At 36.0% G+C, this 27,732-nt stretch overlaps 1 protein-coding gene across 5 annotated transcripts in view; it reads left to right on the forward strand.

The window, feature by feature from the left end:
* Window positions 1–27,732, forward strand: part of CADPS2 (calcium dependent secretion activator 2) — a 548,538-nt gene that overhangs the window by 191,353 nt on the left and 329,453 nt on the right. For all 5 annotated transcript variants that reach the window (XM_081286753.1, XM_081286749.1, XM_081286750.1 and 2 more), the window contains exon 3: window positions 6,559–6,891. In XM_081286753.1, the coding sequence (XP_081142879.1) occupies window positions 6,559–6,891 (333 nt within the window). The remainder of the gene's footprint in view (window positions 1–6,558; window positions 6,892–27,732) is intronic.

A 27,732-nucleotide genomic window follows, 5' to 3' on the forward strand; every position in this document is an offset into this window, starting at 1 on the left:
TGGTTGAACATGCTGGCAGCCTTCCCAGAAACCATCTCATAGATAACCACAATGATTTGGCAAGCAGATAATGTTCTTCTTGTCGTTATAAAATCCTTTTGAACCAAAGAAGCGATGCTTGATTCAGATCAACATAACATGTGAACAATAAGTGTCTCTGTGGAAAACATAGTTAAAGTCTTATTTGGACAGCTGAGCAGACTTAACCCGTTGCAGATACAGTTTCTTGTTACGGTCATCAAATTTCAGTTTTGTTATGAGTTCACCATGACTTTGTCAGTATATTCATTTATCTTCTTGGTATATAAGCTGAGCAGATGAATGGGTGGCTGGTGGTGCTCCAAGAGAAGGCCACATACGAGTTAAAATTCACTGGAGAAATGTAACCTATATAGTATGTTGCAGTTTTCTGGTTAGGTTCCTTATCCTCACTCTGAATTGATTCTGTGTTCAGTAACATTTTCACAAGAAGGTCACTGATTGATGATTCCATAGGTGTTGGCCATCACCCACCTGAACATCTGAATACCAGGAGTGAATACATGGTGGGGTATAAGTAGAAGAAATAAGTAAAGAGGTGGTGTTGGATTTCCAAGGCCAAAATTTATCTCTAAAGCTCAATTACCTTGAATCAGTCACATATCTCTTCAGGTTAAACTGGGTAATCTGTAACTATCATAAGACTATGATAACTAAGAAAGCACACTATGATTGTATGGTTTAAAGGGGGGTATGTATGAGTCCTTCTAGGGAGATGGCATATTTTTCCATCAGTGAGTGTAATGATATACTTGGTTCCTTGGCTGCTGCTAAACCAATATGGTACCTTCCAGGTCTACCAGACAGAATTTTATAAAGGATCCTGGGGTTCAGGGCAGAACACTGGTATATGGCCATCCCAGGACTGAAGACCAGTCTGGGACCAGGCTCTCTATATAGCCACGTTTCTCTTCCTATAACGTGGTAACTGTTGTGAAAGGATACAGGATTAATATATTTGATATTTAGTGAAACTAAACCCATTATTATTACATAATCTCATAACTGATACTACCTGAAAATTTTAAAAGACAATATGAGGGGCTGGGGTTGTGGCTTAGTAGTAGAGTCCTCACCTAGCATGTGGGAGGCCCTGGGTTTGATCTTCAGCACCACATGAAAATAAATAAATAAAATAAAAGTATTGGGTCCAACTACAACTAAAAAATAAATAAAAAAATAAAGACAATAATAATCTGTACGAACAGCACAGATTATGGTAATTATTAGACAATATAGTATTTATTAGAGAATATACATTTTATATTCCTCACAAAACTGGTGTCACTCTTTCCTTGTGACACCACTCCCAGGGCTTCTTTTCCTTTGAGATGTCTTTTCAACTCCCATGCAAATGGACAAGCTCTGTATTTATACTGCTTTCTTGTAAAGTGTATTATAGAAAATGGATAAGACTTACTGGGTCATTGATCACATAAATTATTCTAGTACATTCCCATTGCCTCTGGCATCAGATGATGTTCCTATATCTATCATCCCTCCTTGGGTAGGTCCACCAGTTGGTTCAACAGTTACTTCTCACCGTTCCCCATTGTGAGCCCTGCCTTCTCAGCTGGAAGTCAGTGTCTCCTCCTCTCAAAACTAAGTTCCCTTCCCTCTGTAATATCATGCATTATGATTCCTTTCTTCTGCAGTAGTGTTCTCTCTCCCACTGGCATGGACAAGGTCTGAATTTATACTTCCTTCTTCTATAAGTACATAATAGTAAGTTGGTAAGCCTTACTGGTTTATTATTTAAATTATGTAAGGACATAGATAGAGGAATTGAACCATTAGTTTAGATACCCAAACCACTTGTTTGTTGCCCATTCAAGAGATATTTCAAGAGTGCTTGGCCTGGTGCTTAGATGATACATGGTGTAGTTAATGAAATGTTTTCTTGGCTTCATGGAATTTCCTGTGTAATGAGTGAAAAAGAAAATAATTTTTTTTTACTTAAATATTATTCTTACAAAATACAAAGTAAATGGAAAAGAAAAGTTTCTGTGATCATATGCAACACAGGATCTGGCTTACCCAGTGACTAGGGAAGAAATCTGTGAGGAAGGTCTCCTGGGTGGGTTTCTGAGCATTGGCTCTGAATGAGGCACTGGATTCAATAGCAAAGATAATAAAGTGCTCTGCCGGTCCTTACCTTCTATTTGGGGCAGATATACTTATATACTGGTAATATATATGGTGGTGCTATGTGCTAAAATATAAAAGCAAGATAAGGCTCTAAGGTTGATGTAGTTAGGTGATGGTGAGATGGACAATGTGGAGTTCCTCATGGGCCAGTGGAACTGGAGCTCAAGGACGCAGCAAGAGAGATAGTTTGGGACATTTTTGGAGTAGGGCATCAGACACTTGGTGATGATTTTGTTGGAAAACCAGTGGACTTAAAATAACCAGATTTTTACTAAAAATGTTAATTTGATGCCAATGAAGAAAAAAAATGGAGAAAATTGATGTTAGGAATTAGGTGGCTGCCAGAAAAACTTGTAGCGAAGATGCAGCGAAGAGTCTGTTGCCCTCATTCAATTCAGTTCTAGTGAGGGACACAAAGAACTCTTATGGGATATAAAGAGGTGAAGAAGGATTTGTGAAGAACTTAGGGGTTAGAATGAGTAGGGCATAGTGATAAGTTGCATGTTGGTCAAGAATGGTTTCCCAAACTGATCAGGTACTTCACAGAAGAAATGCAAATGGCCAACAAACATATGAAAAAATATTCAACATCTCCAGCAATTGGAAAAAATGCAAATTAAAACCACACTGAGATTTCACCATGCTCCAGTATGATTACAGGTGTGCACCACCACACTCATCCCTTTGTGTGGGTTTCTAATACTGCACTTACCCTATTTTATTTTATGGCTCAGTCTGTTTCCTTCAGGATAAACAAGTGTGAGCTGTTTGCGGGCAGGGACTTTGCTCATTCATTTTTGTACCCTGGACACTTTGTAGAATCCTTGGCATGTTGTTACCACTTAGAAACACACTTATAATAAGACTAAGTTAATATGGTCTTAGGTGTACTTTCGTAAGGAAAATCAAGTTCATTGGTGTCCTTGCTTCAAAATTATAGTTTGGTTTCTTGGTAGCATCTAGCTTAGACTATGTTAGGCAAAAGTTAGAAAAATAAAATGTCTATAAACTTAGATTATTAGAAACAAAGTTTTTCTGTAGTCAGTTTTAAGATATTTATAGTATACTTTTAAAATAGTCTTATTGGTCTTGCTTTATATGCATTACTAAATTTCTAAAAGTTGATTATTTCAGAATCAAATATTTCCCCATTAAAAAAACGTTGCATATAGCACCTCAGCATTTTTTAATCAGGAGACAAACCACACAATAACTGAACAGGAAAAGTTTACCATATAAACAATGGGAAAAAGCAGAAAAAATAGGAGAAGCTGGCATAGGAGCATAGCACCCTGGGAAACCAGAAACCTAGGTGAGGTGCCACTTGCATTTCCACACCTATTCTCAGGGCTAGAATCCAGACCTCACTGAAGATGGTGTGTCTTTCAGCATGGCAGAAGATTCCCTTGAAATGCTGTTCTGTTGGGACTCAGGCAGCTTAGGTTTCTAGGATTCTGGAGAGAATTTGTACTCTGGGAGGTGCTGTACTTCAGAGCTCAATGGGGCATGGTACCTGGGATTCCACCCTTGGGGGCAGAAATTGCACTAATCCCTACTCCAAAAATGTCCCAAACTATCTCTCTTGCTGCATCCTTGAGCTCCAGTTCCACTGGCCCATCAGGAACTCCACATTGCCCATCTCACCATCACCTAACTACATCAACCTTAGAGCCTTATCTTGCTTTTATATTTTAGCACATAGCACCACCATATATATTACCAGTAAATTGCACTGATCCCTTGCTGCCCAGGGATTAGTGCAATTTACTTCAGTTAAAAGAGAACCAAGAAGAGGAGCACATTCTTCCAATGTGCTTTCCCTAGCACCCACTACTGAGATGGTACTAGTTGGCACAGGCACAGCAATGGGAAAGTGGATTTGGAGCTGATAAAGAGCAGATTGGCAAGTGGTACAGTTCACCTCTTTGACTGTTAGGCTTCCATATATTCAACTTAAGTACCAGCTACAGCAAAAGTTATATATTCATATATACTTAGGTATATAATTTAAGGAGTATATACAATTATTTTAAATTTATAAATGCATCATTTATATATATTTTGGCTGTCACTGCCCAAGAAGACTAGTAGTATTAGAGGAAGATGAGAAGGGAGACAGAGACACCCCTATGAATTCCATAGTAGTTAATGTCATTCTTAGATAAAACTTATTGTTGACTATCTTAATTTCATTTTCCTTAACATAAAAATATTAAAAGCACTAGTCTTCTATCACTTAAGAATTGTTTTGTCTTAGAGACAAAAAATAAGACAGGCTTTCCAACAATAAGTCATTCAGCCAGAGCTGGTAAAGAAGATGCAGAGTGTGGGTGTATCATACATATCTGCCAAATGTGGAATTTATTATGGCTGCAGTAAATAAGTCTACCAAAATAGATAAGTGCCAGGAATCTTCTTTCCATTGAGTGAGGAGAGGAAACAAGGAGAATGACCTTCAAAGGGAAGAACTCAAGTGTTGGGGGAAGGTTTGTGGTCGGGTGGTGGAGTGTGGAAGACTGTGTGACAAGTGAGTCCTCCTTGATTGTGGAACACTTGTGCTGCTTGCTCTCACACAGACAGGCATGGTGGGGTGGTGCAGGTGATGTAGTTATAGCCTGAGACTACTTCAGTGTTACAAGTCCATTCTTAGGGTAAAATTAACATGGATTTTTTTTTCTGTAAACTTAGTAACTACAGATAACTTGTGGAAGCTCTTGTAACAGTCTTGTAGGCTCTTCTGGAAGGATCTTTTCTCATTGTAGAAAGATGAAATCAGGAGTAAAGTTAGTGTCATGTGACCCATATAGGATTCTAAGGAATATAAATGACAAAATAAGCATTTAATGAAACTGTACTACCACTTAGATTCCTGACTTAGAAGAAAAGAGAGATTTAAGGCCTGGTCTTGTGTCTCTTCCAACATATCAAAATATGTTGATCAAAATAATATCAAAATAATCAAAACCGGGGCTGGGGATGTGGCTCAAGCGGTAGCGCGCTCGCCTGGCATGTGTGTGGCCCGGGTTCGATCCTCAGCACCACATACCAACAAAGATGTTGTGTCCGCCGAGAACTAAAAAATAAATATTAAAAATTCTCTCTCTCTCTCTCTCTCTCTCTCTCTCTCTCTCTTTTTAAAAAAAAATAATAATCAAAACCTTATTATTGATTATTATCTATTTTTTTCTACCTGTTTAATGAGAATCAGTCTCTCTCTCTCTCTCTCTCTCTCTCTCTCTCTCTCTCTCTCTCTCTCTGATTATTATCCATTGTATTTGTTTAATTTGTTAGCTGGTATTAAGAACTACCAATTTCTTAACTGGTATTAGTGGACAGTTAGAAGTACTGTAAAGGTTTTTGTTTTTCTAGCATATATCCTGCCTGGTTAAGTATGAGAAGTTGGGGAAAAGAGTAAATGAAATCTGAGACTGGGGCAAATGTTCCTAATCTCTTGGTTATGGAGCAATTTAAATTAGCAATTATGTAAGGTGGTTATTGACTTAGATACTAGATTTATATAATATTGTCCTTCAAATCCTCCCTCAAATGATAGGTGACCCTCTTGTGCAGAAATCTGCCAGAAATCTCAAATATAGGTAGATAAATTGGGTTCATATCTCCAGCTACTTTCTTTTTTGGGGGGGGGGTGGTTCTAGGAAATAAACTCAGGAACACTTAACCTCTGAGCCAAATCCCCAGCCTTATTTTGTATTTTATTTAGAGACAGGGTTGCTTAGTGCCTCACTTTTTCTGAGGCTGGTTTTGAACTCATAATCCTCCTGTCTCAGCCTCAGGAGCCTCTGGGATTACAAGTGTGTGCCACCATGCCCAGCCTCCAGTTACTTTCTTAATCATAATGTTGTTATTATTGTTTAGTAAAAATGAATTCATTTCTCCCTGCTTTGGAGGATGGGGAGTTCAAGATCAAAACACAGGAAGATTCTGTATTGGTTAGGGCTCCCCTCCTGATTTGCAATCAGAATCTTACAGCTGTGTTCTCACATGGCAGAAGGGGTTGGGGAACTCTCTGGGATCTCTTTACAAGAGTGCTGATTGCATGCATGAGCTCTCCACCCTGTAGGATTCTGTTGCAGGCATTCCTATGACTTTCTGGTGGTGGACACGTAGGTAAGATGGGATTGTCTCATGGCTGCCTCAGCACTATATCTCGCCTCTCTTAAGCATTCCAACATTTGAGAGAATTTTGGGGTCTCCATTTTATAATTAGTTACTATATATTATAAAACACATTGAATAATTATAGATTAGTGTCTACCCTGTCTGGATTGTTGAAAGCAAGTGGCATTGGTGTGCATGGAAGCTTAGCAGTGTGCATGCCTCATTAAAAATGGATTTGGTTTTGTTTTTCAGGTTTTTCTAAAGAGTGACCGAGTGGCCAGAATGGTTCAGAGTGGAGGGTGTTCTGCTAATGACTTCAGAGAGGTGTTTAAGAAAAACATAGAAAAACGTGTGCGCAGTTTACCAGAAATAGACGGTTTGAGCAAAGAGACAGTGCTGAGCTCCTGGATAGCCAAATATGATGCCATCTACAGGGGAGAAGAGGACTCCTGCAAACAGCCAAACCGTATGACCCTCAGCACCGTGTCTGAACTTATTCTGAGCAAGGAACAACTCTATGAAATGTTCCAGCAGATTCTAGGTATTAAAAAGCTAGAACACCAGCTTCTTTATAATGCTTGTCAGGTACGTGCATTATGATATTTCCTATTCCCTCTTACTCAAGAGTATGAATGTTGGGTGTTTACAGCCTATGGAGATGTTCTGCACTTTATGTAGCCATTTTGCTTGAAAAGTAGAATGAAATTGAATTTTAATAAATCAAATAGTGGTATTTTAAAAACAGTATTTAATGGAGAAGAACATCAGTGTCTTTATCCAGTGAATGATTATTCCCTTTGCCCTATTTTATAACATTAGATTTGTGCCTATTGGGTATATGTGGCATACCCTGAATAGTAAAGTGAGAATCATCTGTTGCCTGAAGAACCTTGGCAGTTCATAATAAGTAGGTTTACCTCAGAGAAAAATATTTTTTATGAAGATACAATGCTCGACTTCTGATTTTTATGAAAGTAATTGAAATTTCATTTTTTAAACACAGCCAGATACAAATGAATTGAGGATGATTGTTCAACTATGTAATTTAAAGAGATGACAGAGTTAATAATATATTTTCCTTTAAGTTGTTATTCTAGTCATGCATTTGAAAAATTGAATAAAACCTCATGTTCTGCATTTTTCATTTTTAGATCCTGTGATTTGTCTAATAATGCATCCCTCCTCTATTTGAATTTTGTTTGCTTATTTTGGATATTTAAATCATCTACTTTGCCTTAATATGCAATTTAAATTGACAAAATTCTATCATTTTAAAATGCATTTGTTCATTAAGAGTTATACTTCTATAATGTACATGTTTATTTTTAGTCTTTATAGATCTATCTGCATTCTGTCCATACCCCTTACTTTGCATTCCTAATTTGTGGATAATTTCAGATGACTAAATTAACAGAGTTAATTAGTTGTAAATCAGGGTAGCTCAACCCTGGGAAAAATTTATGCACTCACCATATTGTTTTCACTATGTCATTAAGTCTGGTGGGGCTTGGTAATAGTTGAGCATGACTGTATAGCTAACCTCCTCTATTTTAAAGGACAAATACAACTAGGACTTTGCATTTTTTAGCTCACTTGTACATTTTAATGTTGATAAAGGTAATATCAAAAAATTCAAATTCAGACATTCAGTAGATATTTATTGAGAATGTATTCAAGTTAAATACCTCACTAGGTATTAGGGAAAACAAGCTGAGCAAAATTTGTTCTCCCTATTCCAGAGTCTAATAGAGTACCCAGGCCTCTAAATGAATTACTATACATTAGAATTTATATTGGCTGTTATACGGTTATAACATATATCCCTGTGTACCTTTGGGTATATGTCTAATAACTAAAAATGCTTTTAATTAATCCTTTAACTTCTTTAAAGATCCCTGCTGCAACCAGGGCCTGCCCTACCTAATATCTGTTTTCTGTGGTTTGCAACTAACAATACTTCAAATTCAAATCACCACTTGCAGTTGTGGGTTTGTTTATTTTTCCTTTCAGTTCCATTAGTATTTTAATTCACTTATTGATACTGTGCTAGATACACACATTTGTATTAGGATTCTTTGAGCTTCTTGTAGAGTTTACTCTTTTATCAGGATATAATATTCCTCTTTATCCTTGACAATCTTTCCTCTAAAGTCTACTTTGTCTTTAACTAGTAGAACTAAATCATCATTCTTTTGATTTGGGTTTGCATGAAGTTACTTTTAAATTGCATTTCTATTTTTAAAGTGAGGTTCTTGTAGATAGTATAGGATAGTGTCTCCAGTGTTTTGTTTTATTTTTTGTCCACTCTGATGTTTTTTGAACTTTAATGGGTATGTTCAGACCATTTATATTTAAAGTAATTTTGTATGCAATTAGATTAAGTCCTCCAATCTTTATTTCCTCTTCCCTACAGTTGCTCTTTGTTCTCTGTTCTTTTTATCTGTCTTCTCTGATTTTGAGTGAATATTTTTTTATTTCATTTTATATCTTCTTTTGGTGCCTCACTTGGGCTTGTTTTTTTAATTCAGTTTACAATGCACATTTTTAAACAATCTTAAGTCCACTTTCAAGTAGCACTAGCAGGCTTTATATGTAGCATAGTTCTCCCATACCCCCAAGTGTTAATTTCAGTTATAGTAAGCTATAATCACCCAATACATTATGAATATTGGTGTTTAAGTAGTTGCCTTTTAGATCAATTAAGAAAAAGGAAACAAAAGATTCTGTCTTTCTTCAGTCATTCCTTCTCTGATTTTTTTTTCTTTATGTAGATACAATATTTTTAACCTATGTCATTTCCCTTATATATGCATTACTTTTTTAAATATTTCTGTGAGGGCTGGACTACTGGGGATGTATTCCTTCAGTTTTTATTTATCAGAAAAAGTCCTTTTTACTGTAATCCATCTCCCTCCTTATTTATTTTCCCATTCCCCACCCAGCCTCTTATATGTAATTTTGTATAGCAATGAGGGTCTCCCTTCATTTCCATGCAATTTTCCTCATCTCTCCCTTTCCCTCCCATCTCATGTCACTGATTAATGTTACTCTTTTCTTCCTACTCATAACCCACCTCAGTCTAATGTATGAAGTATGATATGTCAAGAGCTTTGTAACGTTGTGAACAACCAATAAAAAAATAAATAAATAAATAAATTTAAAAAAAAAAGAAAAAGTCCTTTTTATCCTTCACATTTGAGGATAATTTCACTGGTTATAGAAATATTTGTTAGCTTTTCTTTCTTTTTCAACATGCTGAAAATCTTAGTACATTCTCTTCTTGTTTGCATGGATTCTGAGGAGTTGTCTAGGGGTAGTGTTCATCCTTGAACCTCTGTAGGAGAGGTGCTCCCCCACTCCACCCTGTGCTTTCCTTCAAGATTTTTACCTTCCTTAGCTTTCTGAAGTTTGAATGGTGTGGGGTTTTGTTGTTGGGTTTTGTTTTGTTTTGTTTTAATTTGGTCTTAGTTAAACTTTTATGAGCTCCTATATCTATGTATTAGTATGTATAGTCAATTTTGGAAACTGCTACTATATCCAGTATTCCTTCTGTCCCACCTTCTCTTTTCTTCATAGTGTTCTAATTATGTTTGGATTACCACCTTTAGTATTGCCCTACAGTCCCAAGTTCTGGGATGTGTGATTATGGTTCATTCATTCATTCCTTGCTTCCTTCTTTCTCTCATTCTAATTGTATCTCAGATTGGGAAGTTTCTTTTGACCTTTCTTCAAGTACACTGATTCTCTGATCAGCACATCAGATCTACTGATGACATCATCAAAGACATTATTCATTTGTTAGAATGTTTTTTTTTTTTTACCCTAGCATTTCCTTTTGATTCTTCCTTGGAGGTTTAATTCCTACTTTATTATTCATTTGTTTTTGCTTGTTTCCAACTTTTCCCATTGAGGCTGTTAATATATTAATAATAGTAATTTAATTTCTTACTTGGTAATTACACCGTCTATGTCACACATGAATCTGTTTCAGCTGCTTGCTTTGTTGTAGCATTCTCAGTCTGTTTTCTTGAAGTTCTGGTACCACAATTCACTGTGGGTTCCTGTGGGTTTTGGTTTTTCCAGTAGCTGAGACAGGCTACAGTAGTTTAGTTTTCTCAATGTTTCCTCTGGCAAAATCTTTCCCTCTTTGTTAGGGAGAAGGATCTGAAATATTTAAAAAAGGCCTTTCTTTTCCTCTTCCTGCCATGATCATGTGGATCTCTTTCTTGGATTGTCACTATGAGAGCTTGGTTGGCTAATGGGAAGGAAAGTTTACTTGAATGCATGTCCCCTATGACTGGGACCTTGGAGTTTCTCATTTTCTGTACTCAGCTTATAGGAATTCGTCAAGATCATTAGGTAAGCAGGGCTTCCTAATTTAGACATGGTGTCCCCCAAAAGCTCAGGGCTTCCTGCCACATATGGCATGCAGCAACTTATGTGTCTTTCTGGATTTGCCTTTGTTACTAGATTTGGGGTTAATGGTTTGCCCTGCCTCATCAGTTCTCTGATAAGCCTAAGAAAAATAATTGGCTTCTAGCTTGTCCAGCATTTTATTATGAGCCTAAGAGTGATGACTTCTAAGCTCATTATATGTCTTAGTTGAAACTGGAATTTCCTTTAATCCTGAGATTTGAAAGAAAAACTTCAGAATTATTTTTAGATAAATTTTAAACCCCAAATGACAAAGTACTCCTATAAGGAAGGGGAGAGCTTTCCTTTGGAATTACAATGATTTTACAGACATTCTTAAAATAAGAGAACAAATGAGATTTTAATTTTTTCCTAAAGGGTATATATAGATATCTGATTATATTTGTTCTTTTGTTTTCTTCTAACAAAGGTTAAGGAAAAAAGGTAAGGAGAAGTGATAAAAATCATATAAAACAGCCCATCCTCTATAGAAAAGGAGTAATTTGGGAAGAGAAATAGCAGGAATTAAGAAGCAGAAAGAGAATCTACACGTGGCAGAGAGCTGCTGGAGCTCAGCTCCAGGGTTATATCCCAGAGATTTACTTCACTTTCCCTGTTGTGTCAGGCAAGGTCTGAGACTCCTTCTACCTACAATAGTCTTGTTTCTGTAATTGGTTACCTGTGCCTGGTCACTTGTTCTTGCAGCAGTTATCCCCTATAAAGTCTCAAGAATGTGTTCCTTGCTTCAGGGTCAGAAGTTCAGAATGGAGAGCTCCCCTGGGGAGATGTGCGGGGACTGGAGCAGCCCTGTAACCCCTGGGGGCTGGAGAGAGAGGAGACATGAGTGAGGATGGAGCTATGCCAGGGCTGCCATGTGATGCTGACAGTAGGATCATTTGGTGGTTTTCCTTGTCCCAGAGCGGTAGGATTAGCATCTTGGATGGAAAAACAGGAAGCTGCCTTCTGAAAGAGCATAGGCATTGTCATGGTTTAGACATGGTGTCCCTCCAAAGCTCACGTGTGAGACAATGCAAGAAGGTTTGGAGGAGTAATGATGGATTATAGCCTTAACCTAATCAGTGAAATGATCTCTGATTGGATTAACTGGGTGGTAACTGGAGACAGGTTGGGGGTGTGGTTGGAGGGAGTAGTTCATTGGGAGTGTGGCTATGGGATATATATTTTGTATGTGGAAAGTGAAGTCAGTCTCAGTATCTCTCTTCTCCCTCTCTCCTTCCCTCCCTCCCTCCCTCCCTTCCTCCCTCCCTCCCTCCCTCCCTCTCTCTCCTCCCTCCCTCCCTCCCTCCCTCTCTCTCCTCCCTCCCTCTCTCTCCCTCCCTCTCCCCCCTCTCTCTGTCCCTTTCCCCCCCACCCCATCCACCTTATCCTGCTTCTTTTTTATCACCACGTGAGCTGCTTCCCTCTGCCACACTATTCTGCCACCTTCAGTCTGAGGAATGGAACCAGCCTGATATGGATTGAGACCTCTGAAACCATGAGCCCCTAAATAAACCTTTCCTTCTCCACAGTTGTTCTGGTGGGATCCTTTAGTCACAGCAGCAAAATAGCTGACTAAAACAGGTGTTTACATTAGTTCTGCTCAGAGCCAGTAACTTCTTAATGATCGAAATTAAGACATAAAAGAAACTCCTAAAACACTAAGGTAAAAGGTTGTACATACCACAATTAAGATATCAAAATCAGAGATCATCAAGAGAAAAATATTTACTTACTTGTTATCAAAAAACCATAAAAATGATTTTTAAAAAGATAGCCCTTGCATATCATTAGATATCAGGCTTTTAAAACTGTCTCATATTTTGGAATTTTTGGTGTAAGAATAATGTGCACATTCATAGGACATGTTGTTAGGAGAAAAGGACAAGAAGCTCCAAGGGACAATTTAAAGTGAGCAACACAGCAAAATAAGAATCTGAAATGATTAGCTATGATTTAATCAGACCAGTATAGTACAAATGCAATAAATAGAAGAATAATCTGTTAGTGAAAAGTCTATTTTCAGAATAATTTTTAAGAATATGCAGAGAATTTCAAGTAAATATAGCTAGCTATTTTTTTTGAGGAACAGTGTTAGATAATATTGACACTGTGTATCTCATAGTCAAAAAAATAATTTTATTTCACATTTTTAATGAAAATTGTGTTATTTCTAAATGGTACCAGTTAATCAGTTACTTTTTCTTTTTTTTTTTTTTTAGAGAGAGAGAGAGAGAATTTTTTAATATTTATTTTTTAGTTATTGGTGGACACAACATCTTTGTTTGTATGTGGTCCTGGGATCGAACCCGTGCCACACGCATGCCAGGCGAGCAGCTACCACTTGAGCCACATCCCCAACCCAGTTGCTTTTTCTTAAACAGAAATTAAATGTGTTTATTAAAGATTATTTTAAAATATGACATAAGGTAATACAACATGTTTAAATTAATTAGTAAATTCATTATCCATAATCATGTAGGCAATACAGATCAGATGCTCCATACATTTTGTTAAATGATAGGAATGCAGAGATAGATAAGGGCTAAATATTTGCTTAGTTCATTTTTTTAAAGAGATTATGGTGTCATAAATGCCACAGTGATATGGCAAATCCCTGGTTCTACTTTTTTGAGGTTGGGAAAGGCAATGTAATCTTTGGTTGTGTCATGAAGAAATTCACCAAAATGTTGTGTCATGAAGAAATTCACCAAAATGAGCATTTTGCTCATTTGGTAATGTTTTCTAGGCAGAAGTACCAACATGTGCAGACTAGGAACAGCATGGCTTTGGGGGAACTTAAAGACATTGATGCTATTGGAGTATAGGGAAGAGGTGGGCTGTGGTTTAAGATGACATTCACAAAGGTAGCCAAGGGTCTTATAAACTGTAAAGAGATGTACAATCCAAAATGACCAGAGCCTGAAGATTACATTGTACCATTTGTACTCCTGTAATTCTCCTTTTACTTCTATATTTAGATTTTAAGAGGATTAGCTTACTCAATTTTATAGCTATCTAGATCCTGATCTTTTCTGCCAAAAGCCACCTTCATCAATCTTTTATAATCTCATTCCAGTAACTGAAGAAAGTGACTCACCCGGATTTACTCAAACACAGAAGCAAAGTTAACCGAAATCTTGCTCTCAACAGACCCCCAACCCAAATTCCTTATGATCTGAAGACTACAGAAGTGCTACATAGGATCACAGAATTGTTGTCATGTTTATAAGGGATAAGCAGTACTATCTGTGAATGGTTACAGTGTAGTATTCTACTTTGTGATTCCATTTCCCTAGATGCTTTAGCTTTGAAGATGAAGCTTGGAGATGAATTGAGATTTCAGCTTGGGCTTTGGGTCTAGAAATTTAGATAAATCAATGAACAGGCAGCTGCTATGTTTCTCATCTCTCTTTCCTGGAAACTCAGGCAGGAATTGTGAGGCATTAAACCTTAATGAAAACCCCCATTCAAGATCCATAGAAGGAAAATAGCAATGGGGAGAAACAGGACTCTTCCAAGGAGACTGGGTCCACCTTCCACCAGTAACCACTGTCTCATTGTTTTTCATCTAATATCATGTCATTGGTAATATGTTTTGTTTAACATAGTTTTTTTAGCAAAAATAAAAGTGTATTCTACAGAATTATATATGATAACTTTAAAAACAACTTTCAAAAATAGAAAAATGTATAAATGAAAGGGAGGTGGTATTGGTTTACACATATGTGTAATTAAAATCTCAAAATTCTTAAAAAAATATCCAAGTGAATATTATTAAATGGCAGGTTTGTGCTTTGAGATTTAGCAAAGGAGGAACTTAAAACTTTAGAAAGACTAATTATTTTTGATTTTTGAATTTATAAGATTGATAGTAGGAATGGCCATAAAATTTATATCGGTGTTTACTTTTTTAATAAAATAGTATTATAGTATAAATTTGAATTTTTTTTTTCAGTTCAATGAATTAGCTCTGGTTAATTATACAGAGTAACTTTCCTCTCTAAAAATTAGATTTTTAAAAATTGTCAATATAATGTTAACGTATTTCTAACAAATCAAATAATCTTTTATTGTTGTTGCTTCATTTGACTATGCTATTTTGTTGTCCAATTTGGCCTACATGAGGAGGCACTACAAGAATATTCCTAAATAATATTTCTCCTGACCCCTTCATTGGGTTTGTTTTTCTCTCTTTAATATCTCACCAGATGTGAATATAAGATACCTTCAGATACATCTTGCTTTATTTTTAGACCATTTTCTTTATCCAGATCTAGTCTGTGAAAATAGAATTTTATCCCAACTTTTCTTTTTAATATGAGAGAATACAGGTCTAAAAAAAATTAGGTAAAGTACAATGTGTCTTCATAAATCTAGTATAAAGTTGTTCAGATGAACAAGACTTGACTCATTGTATAATTGTTCTTAGAGGGGTTGGTTCTGGGAACCATGTCAGATACCAAAATATAAACATGTTTTATATAACTGATGACAGTAGGAAAGAAATGTTTTTGTTAATCTACTTCATGGCCTATTCTCTATGTATGAATAAAAAAGGATGATGTGAGTGTAATGTTTCAAGTATAATATATTTTCTATAGTTTGTTGTTGTTTTAATCAGATTTTTTGTCCATGGGATCAAAAGATTTGATTAAACAATTTTAGAGGATGAAAAGTCTATTTGGGGCTCAAGGGTCCATGGCCAGCCTACTTCATTGCTCTGGGCTCAGAACATCAGGGCAGAAGGATGTGGAGGCAGAAAGTAGCTCAGGAAGCTCACCTGGGCAGAAATATAAACCCCAAAGGCCCCGAGGACCCACTTCCTCCAGCCACAATCCACCTACCTACAAGTACCATCCAGATCATCCCTGTCAATGGATAAATGCATTGATAAGGTTAAGGTTCTCATAAGGCTATCACTTTACCTCTAAACATTCATTATCCCACACATGAACTTTTGGGGACCTCATATCTAAACCATAAAGTTGTTAATGAAAATATTCTATCAAAAGTAAAATGACTCATGTGTGAGATATATTCAAGATTTGGTTTCATCCCCTCACCATATTTATGTGCAGTCAACAGATACATATTAACCAAAGAACAGTTGATTAATGTACAAAGACAGGTATGTGTGCTATGGTAGTATTTTAACACTGGACATTTGTATGGATTTCTCTAATGTTTTTCAACCCTGGATACATGTGAGAATGAATCGATGAGCTTTAAATACCACCGGATGCGTGGGCCCCACATCAGACTAAGTGAAAACATTTTTTAATGGTGGGACCAAGGTCTGCCGGCTAAAACCTTCCTGGGTGGTGCTGATGCACAGTGAGGGTCAAGGACCCCTGCCCTGATGTTCTTTGTGAGGATTTTATCCCATGATCATATCAAACTGAAGGGGATACTAGAAAAAGTCCAGCTGTGTGCCCAGGAGGAGGAGATTATTTGGCAGTGAGGAAAACATCTCCTCCAGTGACGCTTTAGTCAGAGTTTAATGAAAATTTTAAAATTGTGTAATTTCTGACTTTGGAAAATAAATGGAAATTTAATAGAAAACTAAGATTCACAAAGGCACAAGGAGAGTGAACGGCTTGGAATCTGTTAGGGAGTATGTTGTGTGTGCTGCTAGAGTAGTGGGAAATGAAGCTCAAGAATTAGGAAAGTATATGAGTATTAAAGGCCTTTTATAGAAGATGAGAGAGCTTGGGATTTATCTTATTCTGGGAACACTGTTGAGGTCACAACAAAGGCATGGCAGGCACAATTAGGATTCTGAGAAGATCCTTCTCTGGTCTAAGGACTTCACACCCTGCCTGTCTCTCCTTATAGTCATGGGCCAGTGTTATGTTTCTCTAAGCAAAGAGACAAGGATCTGGGACTATATGTTCCTCCTTCAAGTAATCTTTGCAGACTGTACTTTGCTCAGCTCTAAATCTTTCAGTTTCATACCTCTTGCCTATGAGGTTCTTGGGCATCTGGACTCCTCCTCCAAGTCTGTTCTCACATTCTCTTGGTTCCATACCCTGTAGTATGCTTCAGAATTCCATTCTGCTCCCACACTTTGGGACTTAGGCATGGGGCAAAACACTGGAGTACCTGCTACTAGACAAGATGAAAGTCTAGTAGTTGTAGCAGGACCTGGAGATGGTCCCTATGTTCTGATGGAGCCTTTATGTTAACCATGATATGATGGGACAACTCCAGGTGTTCTTTAACACACTGCTTAGTCTGATCAGGCTGTGTTTCAGGCCCTCATTGTACAGTTGTCCTTTTTGTCAGGAAAAAACAATTTTTCAATGGAGTGATGTGGATCAAGAAATATTTTTTGTACATGCTGAATTCAAAATATTAAATGTCCATGTTGATATAGCAAGTGATGATTAGATATAAGTCTGGTATTTTAATGAGAAATAAGGGCTGGAGATATAGATTTGGGAATCATTTGGAAACTATTTTAAGCCACATATTCAAATTTTTTTGCTTTAGATGCAAAAAAAAATGAAGTGTTTCTGTTTTTCTTAATCATCTTAGAAGAGAGAAAACTGATCATTATCTTAGTAATATCTTATTTGTATAGTGGTTGGAATTCCTTCTAGCTATTATCTATAAAGTGGTAGAAAGGCCTCTATTTTTGTTGAACATTCAAAAACATGTAATTGCCTATGTGAAGAATGTCTTCATGGGTCTCATTTGAAGACCTTCAGATGAACAAGGCTTACAGCTCAATCTATGAATCATTATCAGAGTTGCTTTTCATTTATTTTATTTAATAACCATACAATCATCCCTGAGGGATTCTAGGAATCCCTTTAGATACCCAAATGTGCAGAAGCTCAGGTGTATTATATAAAATTGTATAATATTTGCATATAACCTATACATAATCTCTCATATATTTTGGCTCATCACTAAGTTACTTATAATACCTAATAGAATATAAATGTTATATAAATAGTTATTAGAGTTGTTAGACTGTATTGCTTAGGAAATAATTACAAAGCAAAAATTCTGTACATGTTCAACACATTTCAGTATTTTTCATATATTTTTTTTAAAGAGAGAGTGAGAGAGGAGAGAGAGAGAGAGAGAATTTTTAATATTTATTTATTTTTTTAGTTCTCGGCGGACACAACATCTTTGTTGGTATGTGGTGCTGAGGATTGAACCCGGGCCGCACGCATGCCAGGCGAGCGAGCTACCGCTTGAGCCACATCCCCAGCCCCTTCATATATTTTTAATTTATGATTGGTTGAATATACAAATTGATGCCAAATTTGTGGATAGGAAGGGCCATCTGTACACAGGGTCTGAGAGTAATGGGATTTGAAAAAAACATAGATTTGCTTCCCTATTCAGTTTAAGAAATTAGATGGATTTGGAATTGTTGTGATATTAGATCCTCTGAAAAATATTGCAGTAATGAAAAACTAAATTTATTATGCTTATTTTGAGCATCCTCCCCCTCCCCTTTTGAGGGAGATTAGCTCCTCATTCCACTCTCTGTTGCTTAAGCCCATGGTAAACTGATGAATCTGAAGTTTCTCAAACTCAGTAGACTCAAATGTCATTTTAATTTTCTCTTCCATAATGTGGTGGTTTTTCTATTAATGTCCTATTCATCCCTTTGACTCATAATCACGCTCACTTTCCTTTCTGTGGCCTTCACACCTTGGGGAGTTGCCTGACACTGTCTCTTTCTTTATGCTAGTGTCTTATTGACTGCTCTTGTCTGCTTTACACAGCAGTCCCCATAGTTGGAGACTTCATTACCTCTCACATGAATCATGGCAGTAACCTCTTACTGCCTCTTCCTTTTAGTTTTCTATTTGTTGCCTGATTAACATTATTGAAATACCATTTTGACCTTGTTATGACCCTACCTGCCATGACCTTCTTCATGAATAGAGGAAGACGAATGGCTCCCCTTGGTCAACAGTGTGAATTTCACTATCCTTGGCTGAATTTTCAGCAGCCTTGGCATTCAATCTGGTCCTCACTGGCTTTTCTAATGTTCTTTCTCCTCTACAATTCTTCATACACCTCATGGTTTAGGTAAACCAAGTTGCTCTGTGTTTTTTATCCGTATCCCCTGTGTTATCTTGAATTTTAATTTTAACTAATATTATTCTCTTTGTTTGGAATTTTTACCTTTCCATTCTTCCAACACCCAAGAGAAATGTCAGTTTCTCCACAAAGCCTTCCTTCTGCCGTATGCATTTCTGTAAATATTGGGAGAGAAAAAAAATATGAGGAATTATAGTTTCCCATCATAACCTATAGTCAGTCATATTCCACTTTGTGTTATAGATATTGATATGTGCTTCTATTACCATATTTCAATAACCTGAGCATGGGATAAGAATTCAATTAATTTTTGAATCATTAATTGTATAGTAATATTTAAGGTGTTTCCTATTGTGGGCACTCCTATATAGAGAGCAGCCAAAAGAACAATAGCTGTGTGTGACATATAGCTAAGGGGTTCATGGTGAACCCTGGAGTCAAACTGCAAGATTCACACCTCGATCGTATTATTTCTCAAATGTGCGATTCTGGGAAAGTTGCTTAAATCTGTGCTTCAGATTTTGTGTCACTAAAATAAGGCAAAAATAAGACTTTTCCAGAATTGCTCTGAAGCTTCAGAGAGAGAATGTTTATGAAAAGTCAGAAAAGTTTCTGATACATCAGAAGTGCTGGATAAGTTTAACCCTTTGTTTTAATCCTGATGAACTAGAATTCTAATTTGTTCTGGGAAAGTTAGACTGCCTGTGTTATATTATTTAGATGTAAAATCTTTCTATCCCAGTGTTATTCCATTATTAATGTGAACGTAGATTCAGCTATTTTATTCGGGTAAATATAGTAAGTAAATAGTTGCTCAAAAATATTAGCTCATTACTTTTGTCCAGAAGATTAAATGTTAATACCAAATGGAATGCTAAAGAATATTTCAAGATGTGTGAAAATTTGCCAAGTCATACTATCATTTGAAGGGTGTGTATGTGCATGTATAGATATGGATATGAATACATATGTGTATGTATACCTAGAGAATATATATGCATATTCTCCAGGTTAAAAGAAGTCCCATGGTTTTATGTTTGAGGTTAAATTTCTTATGTTCTTGCCTTTGAACACTTTGATCCATTATTTAATATAGTTTAATTCAGTTCACATAGGGTAATTTTATATCTAATTAACTCATTCATCTTTTCTCTGTTTTAAGTATTCAAAGGAAATTGTGGTTTGGGAAATGAATTTTTAAGACTCTTAGAACTGTTCTACAAGAATCCATGGCATAACTGCTATTTCTGAGTCAGATTTTTATGCATAATTTAGAAGGTAGATATAAAGGAATGCTTTAAAGGGTTTGCATCTAGCAGATAGAATGCTACCTAATTTTTTTCATACATAATAGCATCCAGAGAAATGTGTTACTCTCAGGAGTCTGAGGGTAGCTTCATTTCCTTTTTTTTTTTTTAAACTTCATGGAAAAACAATACAAGTTACCTTGTAGTTGTTAGCTAATTCTCAGTGATCAAAAAAGAAAAGGAAGCTGTTTTTGTTTTTGTTCCAGAGGGGCATTGCCTCATGAGAAATGCCTTATGGGAATAAATGGTATTAGCATCCAAGAATCTTCCTGATATATATATCAAATTATTCTTTTTATTTGCAATAAAATTGAGACTATTTTTTTTTTAAATCTCAATATTTGAAATGGATTTGTTTTATTCCTGTTACTAGGATTAGGTAAAGTTAAAAAAAAAGTGATGACATGGCACATTGCAGTTTGTGGGAGAGATCATAAATACGCAAGAAGTTCAACAGCAAGACAACTTTGAATGGTTTGTCACCAGCTAGCCTTTCCTTTATTGGTAAATGATTGGTTTTGATAGTTTTCTCCTAGATGACTGAGAGATTGATCTGGACAGTGAAGGTAGTGAAGAAGAGCATTCCAGGCTGGAAAAACAGAAGGAAAATATATGATTTGGAAAATGGAACTTGTTCAATAAACAATGAGTGATTCAGTTTGTGTAGAAAGTTGCAGTTACCCAAGAGGTTAGAAAAGTGGATTGGTACAAAACATGACAGGGCCTGAAAAATATGCCACCGTGTTGGGCATCATTCTCTCTTATTCATAGCCATTTATTCTGATTCATTTATTCCTTTCCTCTCTCTCCTTTCCCTCCCACTACTGAGATTTTAGTCCAATCAAGGGTAGTGAGGATCATACGTAGAAATAGGGGAATGGTGTTGAGGAGTGGGTAGTATCAGATCAGTTTTAGGTTGAGGTCACTGTGAGAGACAAGGCCTTGCCTTCAGGTGGAAGTGAAGAGCTGGAACTCAGGCAGTGAGCCAGAGCCCTGTGCTGACTTAGGACACTGCATCAATAAATGACAGCAGATGCCCCTAGCCCAGCCCCCATTCTCTTGTGGACTGAGAGAATGGGCAGCCAGTGAAGAAAGTAGAACAAGCAGAGTCTGCTGGGTAGAGCAATGCTCTATCTTTTTGGTAAATAATTTGTAATTCAAGGGATGGTGGGAAATTAGCAGAATTATTCATGGGGTAAATTAATGTGCCAATAATAAAGGTTTTGATCAGTATTTTTGAAGCCATGTTACATGGTTCAAAGATTGGGTTGTTAGTAAACTATGAAAAACAGTAAAATGAGTATTCTTTTGGGATGACAATTAGGTTTTTGCCAATTCTTTCTTATAATGTGTTACCTGTGAGTCATCAGATTTATGGATAATATTAACAAAATGGACCAGCTAGGAATTACTCTCAAAGAAATCACAAAATTTAAATAACAGTGTAAACCCAAGTCTACTTGCATTTTTTATACTAATGGGTAAAGATAAATATTATCAGAAAAAGACAAAAATCTAATTCATTTAAAAATTATATTATAATTGGAGTGGGAATTGATTTTCTTTTCAGTGGAAGAAAGAAAGGCATGATTGACTAGGGTTAGCCTATACAAAGGCGTCATCATAGAAAAACAGAGATAGGAATCTTCCTTTATAGTAGGGAGTTATTTATGTAAGGACAATTATTCTGGTTCTAGAAAATAGATTGACTACAAGGGGAAATGATTCTAAATAGTGATCTGAATGCCTTTTTAAAAATCTGTTTTTCATTAATATATGAGTAAATTTTAATGAATTCAAAATGTTAAATATTGATAGGTTTCTGAGCTTTATAAAGGCAAAATCAGAAGTTATAAAAAATCTGTTAAATGAAACTTAGTAATTTTTGCATTGTATTTTTAAGATTTTTCTTAAAATGTAAGATAATGGGCCATGACACAGGCTTCTGGTCCTGCCTAGGACCTCTGTAATGGAAGGTCTACTGCTAAGACTGTCCCCTTCCCCATTGCTGCTTCTATAGAACAGGAGAGAAATTGGGCAAGGTGAAAACAGCATGTGAGATTCCCAAGTCGAGAGATTCCATTTTTAACATATCTGCCTTTGCTAATCCATCCCGATATCACTGGCAAAGTAAAATATTCCCAGTGGCAATTATACTGTTTTGTGTATTATTTTTACTGTCTCTCTTTAAGTTTCTGGGAGGGCTACAACTTTTGTTGCTATTGAAGAATCTATAGCAGACATGCCTTAAAGTAAGTACAGAAAAATGTAAATAAACTGAATAAAGTGATAAAGGACCATTTAGGTCTCATGGGTGAGAGCCTGTGTCTTGCTGTTAGAAAGACGGTACTGAGGTCTACGACAGGGGCAGGGAGGACATATTCCATGGGTTAAGTTCCAGAAACCACACAGTCTTTCAGAGTGAGAGAATAGAAGCTTCTGTACACAGAAGATTCTCCTGGAGTAATGTTTCTTCATTTCTTTTGCATTAACTACACCTTTGAGAATAGCCAGTAAGCTGTAAAAATCAAGTAATTCTCTGAGGGAAAAAAACTAAATGCATCTCTGTACAAAATCATGCTTACCACTTTAACAGGAACAGAGATTCCTAAAGATCCAAGTTGAGAATTCCCTATCCTGAAGAATTCTGAATGTGGAAATAGTTAACCCCTGCATAATAAGTGGGAAGAAAAATAAAAGTACCTTTTTTGGTACTAAAAATTTGTCACATTGGGGAAATATTTTGATAATTAAAGTGGTAAAATGCTCTGTATAGTAGAAACTAGAGGCATTCAAGGATTAAATATACTTTGGGGCATCTGTTATAGTCAAGGTTGAATGACCCTCTTTTTAAAAGACCTGTAAGATTTCCTGTGCCAGGAAAAGACATCTGTGAGGTAAGTAATCTATTGTCGCATAAAATATTGTAATCAGGAATTAAAAGCAAATGAGATAAAATCATGAATGGCCTTGGTGGGATGATGACTTGCCATGACCCACACTGCAGATGGGAGAGCCCACATGTCTGCTGCATTTGCTTTCCAGCCCAAATCCAGAACTAGGATCTGGTGTGTCAACAGCATCTTAAATTCTAATGCCACACTCCTATAATTAATCTGCTCAAGCTTCTCTTTTTATCCTCCCACTCCCACTTTCTTTCTTTCTTTCTTTTTAATATGTATAAAACCATTTGTTTAAGTTCTCTATAGGATTCAGAAACAAAAGAGAATTATTTCACTTTAATAGTGTTTTCCAGCCATACTGAAAAAAATGAGAAGGGCTTGATAGGATTACAGAAGCTCTCTTAACACTCTTATACATACCCTAGCTAAGTGCTCAAATACCTGAATTCTGGTCAACTACTTGGTTCTAGATTTTATTCTACATGACTGTGGATAGGTTGGATTTGGATTGTTAGGGAAAGGAAGAAGTCTAAGATGACACTGGATTTGGGGCTTGAGCAGCTGAGTAGGTGTTTGGGGTCTATGACATGGCTTTACTCATGGGTGATGGGATTAAGGAGCTGGAAATCAAGATCCCATCTATGCTAATGAAGTTTAGTGTGCTTTTCTTTATGTAAATTGAATTGGTAAGTATATAGTTGGAAATGTAAGCCTGAACACGGTGAGGTTAGAGCTGTGAATACCCAACTGAGAGTTTTCAGTGAGCACCTGCTGTTTATGACTATGGGCACTGTGAATGACACTTAGGTGGTGAACATTCAGATTGAGATTAGAAGCACCAGACCTGACGCATTCCAGTCTTTATGAATGTTAAGGTGTTAATGTTAATCTCTGCTTTCTTTGAATAGAAATTCAAAGAAAATCCTGTTGGCCTTAGTAAAAATTTATTTTTAAGCATATATTAATGAGGCTCATCATTATTAAAACTCAAAAACTGGCTAGACTCACTAAAACTGGGAATTAGCTAAAGGGAGGAGGGTGTGGTTATAAAAGGTGTCATGAAGGTTCATTGTGGTTTTAGGACTATTCAGTGTCTTGACTATGTTGGTAGATCCACAGACCTATAGGTTATAAGTTGTGGAGAAGTTAAGATAGAGGAAATCTGAATGAGATGGGTGATTTTTATCAAAGTCAGTGTCCTGGTTATGATGTAACAGTATAATTTTGTAAGACATTATCACTGGGAAAACTGGGAATAGTGTATAATGAGTATCTGTTTATTTCTTAACAGTGCACATGTGAATCTATAGTTATTTCAATTTAAAAAGTCAATTTTAAGAAAATGTTCATGAACTTATATTACGTAAACATTTAATTAGTTTGTTATAAACAAGTACTTAAAAGAAAATAAAACACTAGGGCTCGGGATGTGGCTCAAGTGGTAGCGCGCTGGCCTGGCATGCGTGAGGCACTGGGTTCAATCCTCAGCACCACATAAAAGAAAATAAAGATATTGTGTCCACCTAAAACTAAAAAATAAATATTTTTTTAAAAAAGAAAAGAAAACACTAAGCTAAGATTCTTACATGTTAAAAATAAGTTACTCAAATGATTTACCCTTTTAATTCTGTCTAGCATTACATAAAGGAACAATAAACAATTAAAATTTCATTTGTTTTTATTGCATTGGTTCCCTCACCTCTGTTTTGTTGTTGTTGTTATAGTAAACATGATTGGTTTTTGGTTTTCACAAAATGACATGGTCACGGACTGGGACTGTGGCTCAGCGGTAGAGTACTCACCTAGCATGCGTGGGACCCAGTTCGATTCTCAGCACCACATAAAAATAAAGGCATTGTGTTGTGTAAATCTGCAAAAAAAAAAAAAAAAAAATTCTCCCCCCCCTTTAAAAAAAAATGACATGGTCACCAACACCCTTTATATCTCTGAAAATTTAGGCTTAAAAAGAGAAGGCAGTTAATATGATATATTTTTTTTTAAAGAGAGAGTGAGAGAGGAGAGAGAGAGAGAGAATTTTTAATATTTATTTTTTAGTTCTCGGCGGACACAACATCTTTGTTGGTATGTGGTGCTGAGGATCGAACCCGGGCCGCACGCATGCCAGGTGAGCGCGCTACCGCTTGAGCCACATCCCCAGCCCAATATGATATATTTTTAAAGCTATATCTTTTTCTAGACAAATGCATTTAAGGTCTTGACATATACATGCATTTGTTTTTGGCAGCACTGAGGATCAAACCCATGGCCTTGTCCAACTAGTCAAGTGCTCTACCACTGAACTATTACACAAGCCCTTCTTTTAACTTTTAAACATGAGTCCTGCTAAGTTGTCCACACTGACAATCACATCTTGGAAGACATTAATATTTTTTAAAGTAGTTAAAAACTGTCTCTTACAAAGAAAACACTAGTGAAACCCTGAAAGACTCAAGCAATTTCATTTAAAAATAAGTAAGAGCTGTTAATCTGAAGATATAAATACTTAATGATGCTAAATAGTAGTTTTGGTAAAATTTGAAAAATTTTAGCTCTTTAAGGTATTAAAAACTGGTTTTTGCTTTTTAAATTTTTTGTAGAGCTGGGAGGGGAACTATATAACTAGAGGCAAAGTAACTTTTTATTATTTTTCTATGGAAAAAATAATATATGTATTCACATTCAGCAGAGATCAGAATATTCCATATTACATTTAGTGCATTTAAGATATCACAATAGTTAGAATGTTCTGATACATCATTTTTGTTTTAGAAGCTGTACTAAGAGATTTCAGTGATCTGGAACAGGCACTCATCACACTTTGTTTTCTTTTGTAATTACATTGGTATTAAACTTTCTTCACTTTGGTTTAAGATAGTGAAGAAAAACTTATTTCTGTTCAATTTTGAATCATATTAATCAATCAAAATTAAACGTGCATCGCTGGGGTTGTGGCTCAGTGGTAGAGCGCTTGCCTCACATGTGTGAGACACTGGGTTCGGTTTTCAGCACCACATATAAATAAATGAATAAAATAAAGGTCCATCAATAACTAAAGAATATTTTAAAACAATTTAAAGTGTATTTTTCAAGATGATGTAGAAATTCCTTTATAGCAAGGACTTACTTAAAAAAAAATCTTTTCTGTCTTTTAACTTATTTTAAAATAAATTTTATTACTCAAATTTAAGTTGGAAACATATTGTTTTAGAAAGGTAAGCTTAGAGCTTTTCTTTATAAAAACAGGAAATACATCGAAATGAAAATAAATGCTCCCAAGATCTTTTCTTCTGTGTAAAAGTAAGAAATACTTGAAAACCTTGATTGATTTTGTCCATCAGTCAAGGTCTCTCTGACGTGTAGTTAGTGCTGGAAAGAGAATGATCTTTACTTTCCAAAACTTGGATCTGATTATGTCATTCCCCTGTGTGAAACCTCTCAGTGAAGCCCCCTCGCCATTGGAACCAACTCCAGGGTCCCCGATTGGTGTGTGAAGCTCCATCTCCTGACCTCTCCCCTGCCTCATCTTCTCCCCAGCCTGTTCTAAGAAGCCATTTCCAACCCCCCTCCCCCCCACGTATGTCCAGTTGCCTCTAGACTTTTAGTGTCACGCTGCAGTATCTTCCCCTTTTCTTCTTTTCTTGATTCTTCATTTAATTTCTAAAACCACCATTTTATTAATTTGGTTTTCTTCTATGCATCTTTTTCCAGGTTGTTTTTTCTTTCTTTCTTTCTTTCTTTTCTTTTTTAAGGCAACAAGGTCAATTTGTAGTTCTTCAGCAAAGGGACAAAAGGATTAGCTCTATTGCACTCAGTACTAATTCAGTCTTCTGATGGAACTCTCCAGTTACGTGGTCCAGGCTTTTTGAGGATGAAAGGGGAATGAATTAAAGTCAAAAGAAATTTAACGTTTAATAGCCTTAATTATCATTTTTATAATGAAAGGAAGATTGACTAAGTGGGAGAAAAAGAATCATGAGGAAAGTTAAAAGTTATAGAAATTGTAAGGATTATTTTACTGGAGAAATAAAAATAATTTTTCATATAAATGAGAATTTCTGGAAAATGATAGTATGTTTTTCTTGTTTTCAATCAGATTTAGAACAAGAAAATGGAATTCTAATGTAGCCCCTGTCTGTAAAAATAGAAACATTTCTTGGCACTGTAAATCTGTTGGTACTAGAATGAAGAGTCTATGAAGACTTAAATGGTAGAAAATTAGTCAATCAATCAAATACTACTTTAATAGTTGAGCCTTAATACACATCTATTATAAAAACAAGGGATAGTTTTAAAAGCACAAAGAAGTGAGACATTATTCCATATATCATCATCTAGAAATGCCTCATGGGAATTTGAAATAGAAAAAAGAGATTCATTTATTTAGTTCTATTTTATTTCTATAACATTTAGACCTAATTTATTTAGGACTGTCCTAACATGAAGAGAAAAGAATGGCCTGAATAAACTTAATGATAACTTAATATAATCTCAAGGGAAAAGGGGCTTCTTGGCTTAGAGTTGTAAACACATTGACCAAAGAATTATTGTAATTGGATTTCTTAGTAAACTGACCTACTGAGTCCTAGAGGTACCTTTTTTGTTAACAAAACCCAATGAAAAGATAATTTAACTGAACTACCAATGCAATTGAACAATATTCTGTATTCTCAATAAGTAGCCAAGAGAATTTATCAAACATTGTTGAGTCACTAAATCTTTGCTTTAGTCCTATG

The sequence above is a fragment of the Spermophilus citellus genome, assembly GCF_964194105.1.
Source record: "Spermophilus citellus genome assembly, chromosome: 3".
Taxonomy (NCBI): Eukaryota; Metazoa; Chordata; class Mammalia; order Rodentia; family Sciuridae; genus Spermophilus; species Spermophilus citellus.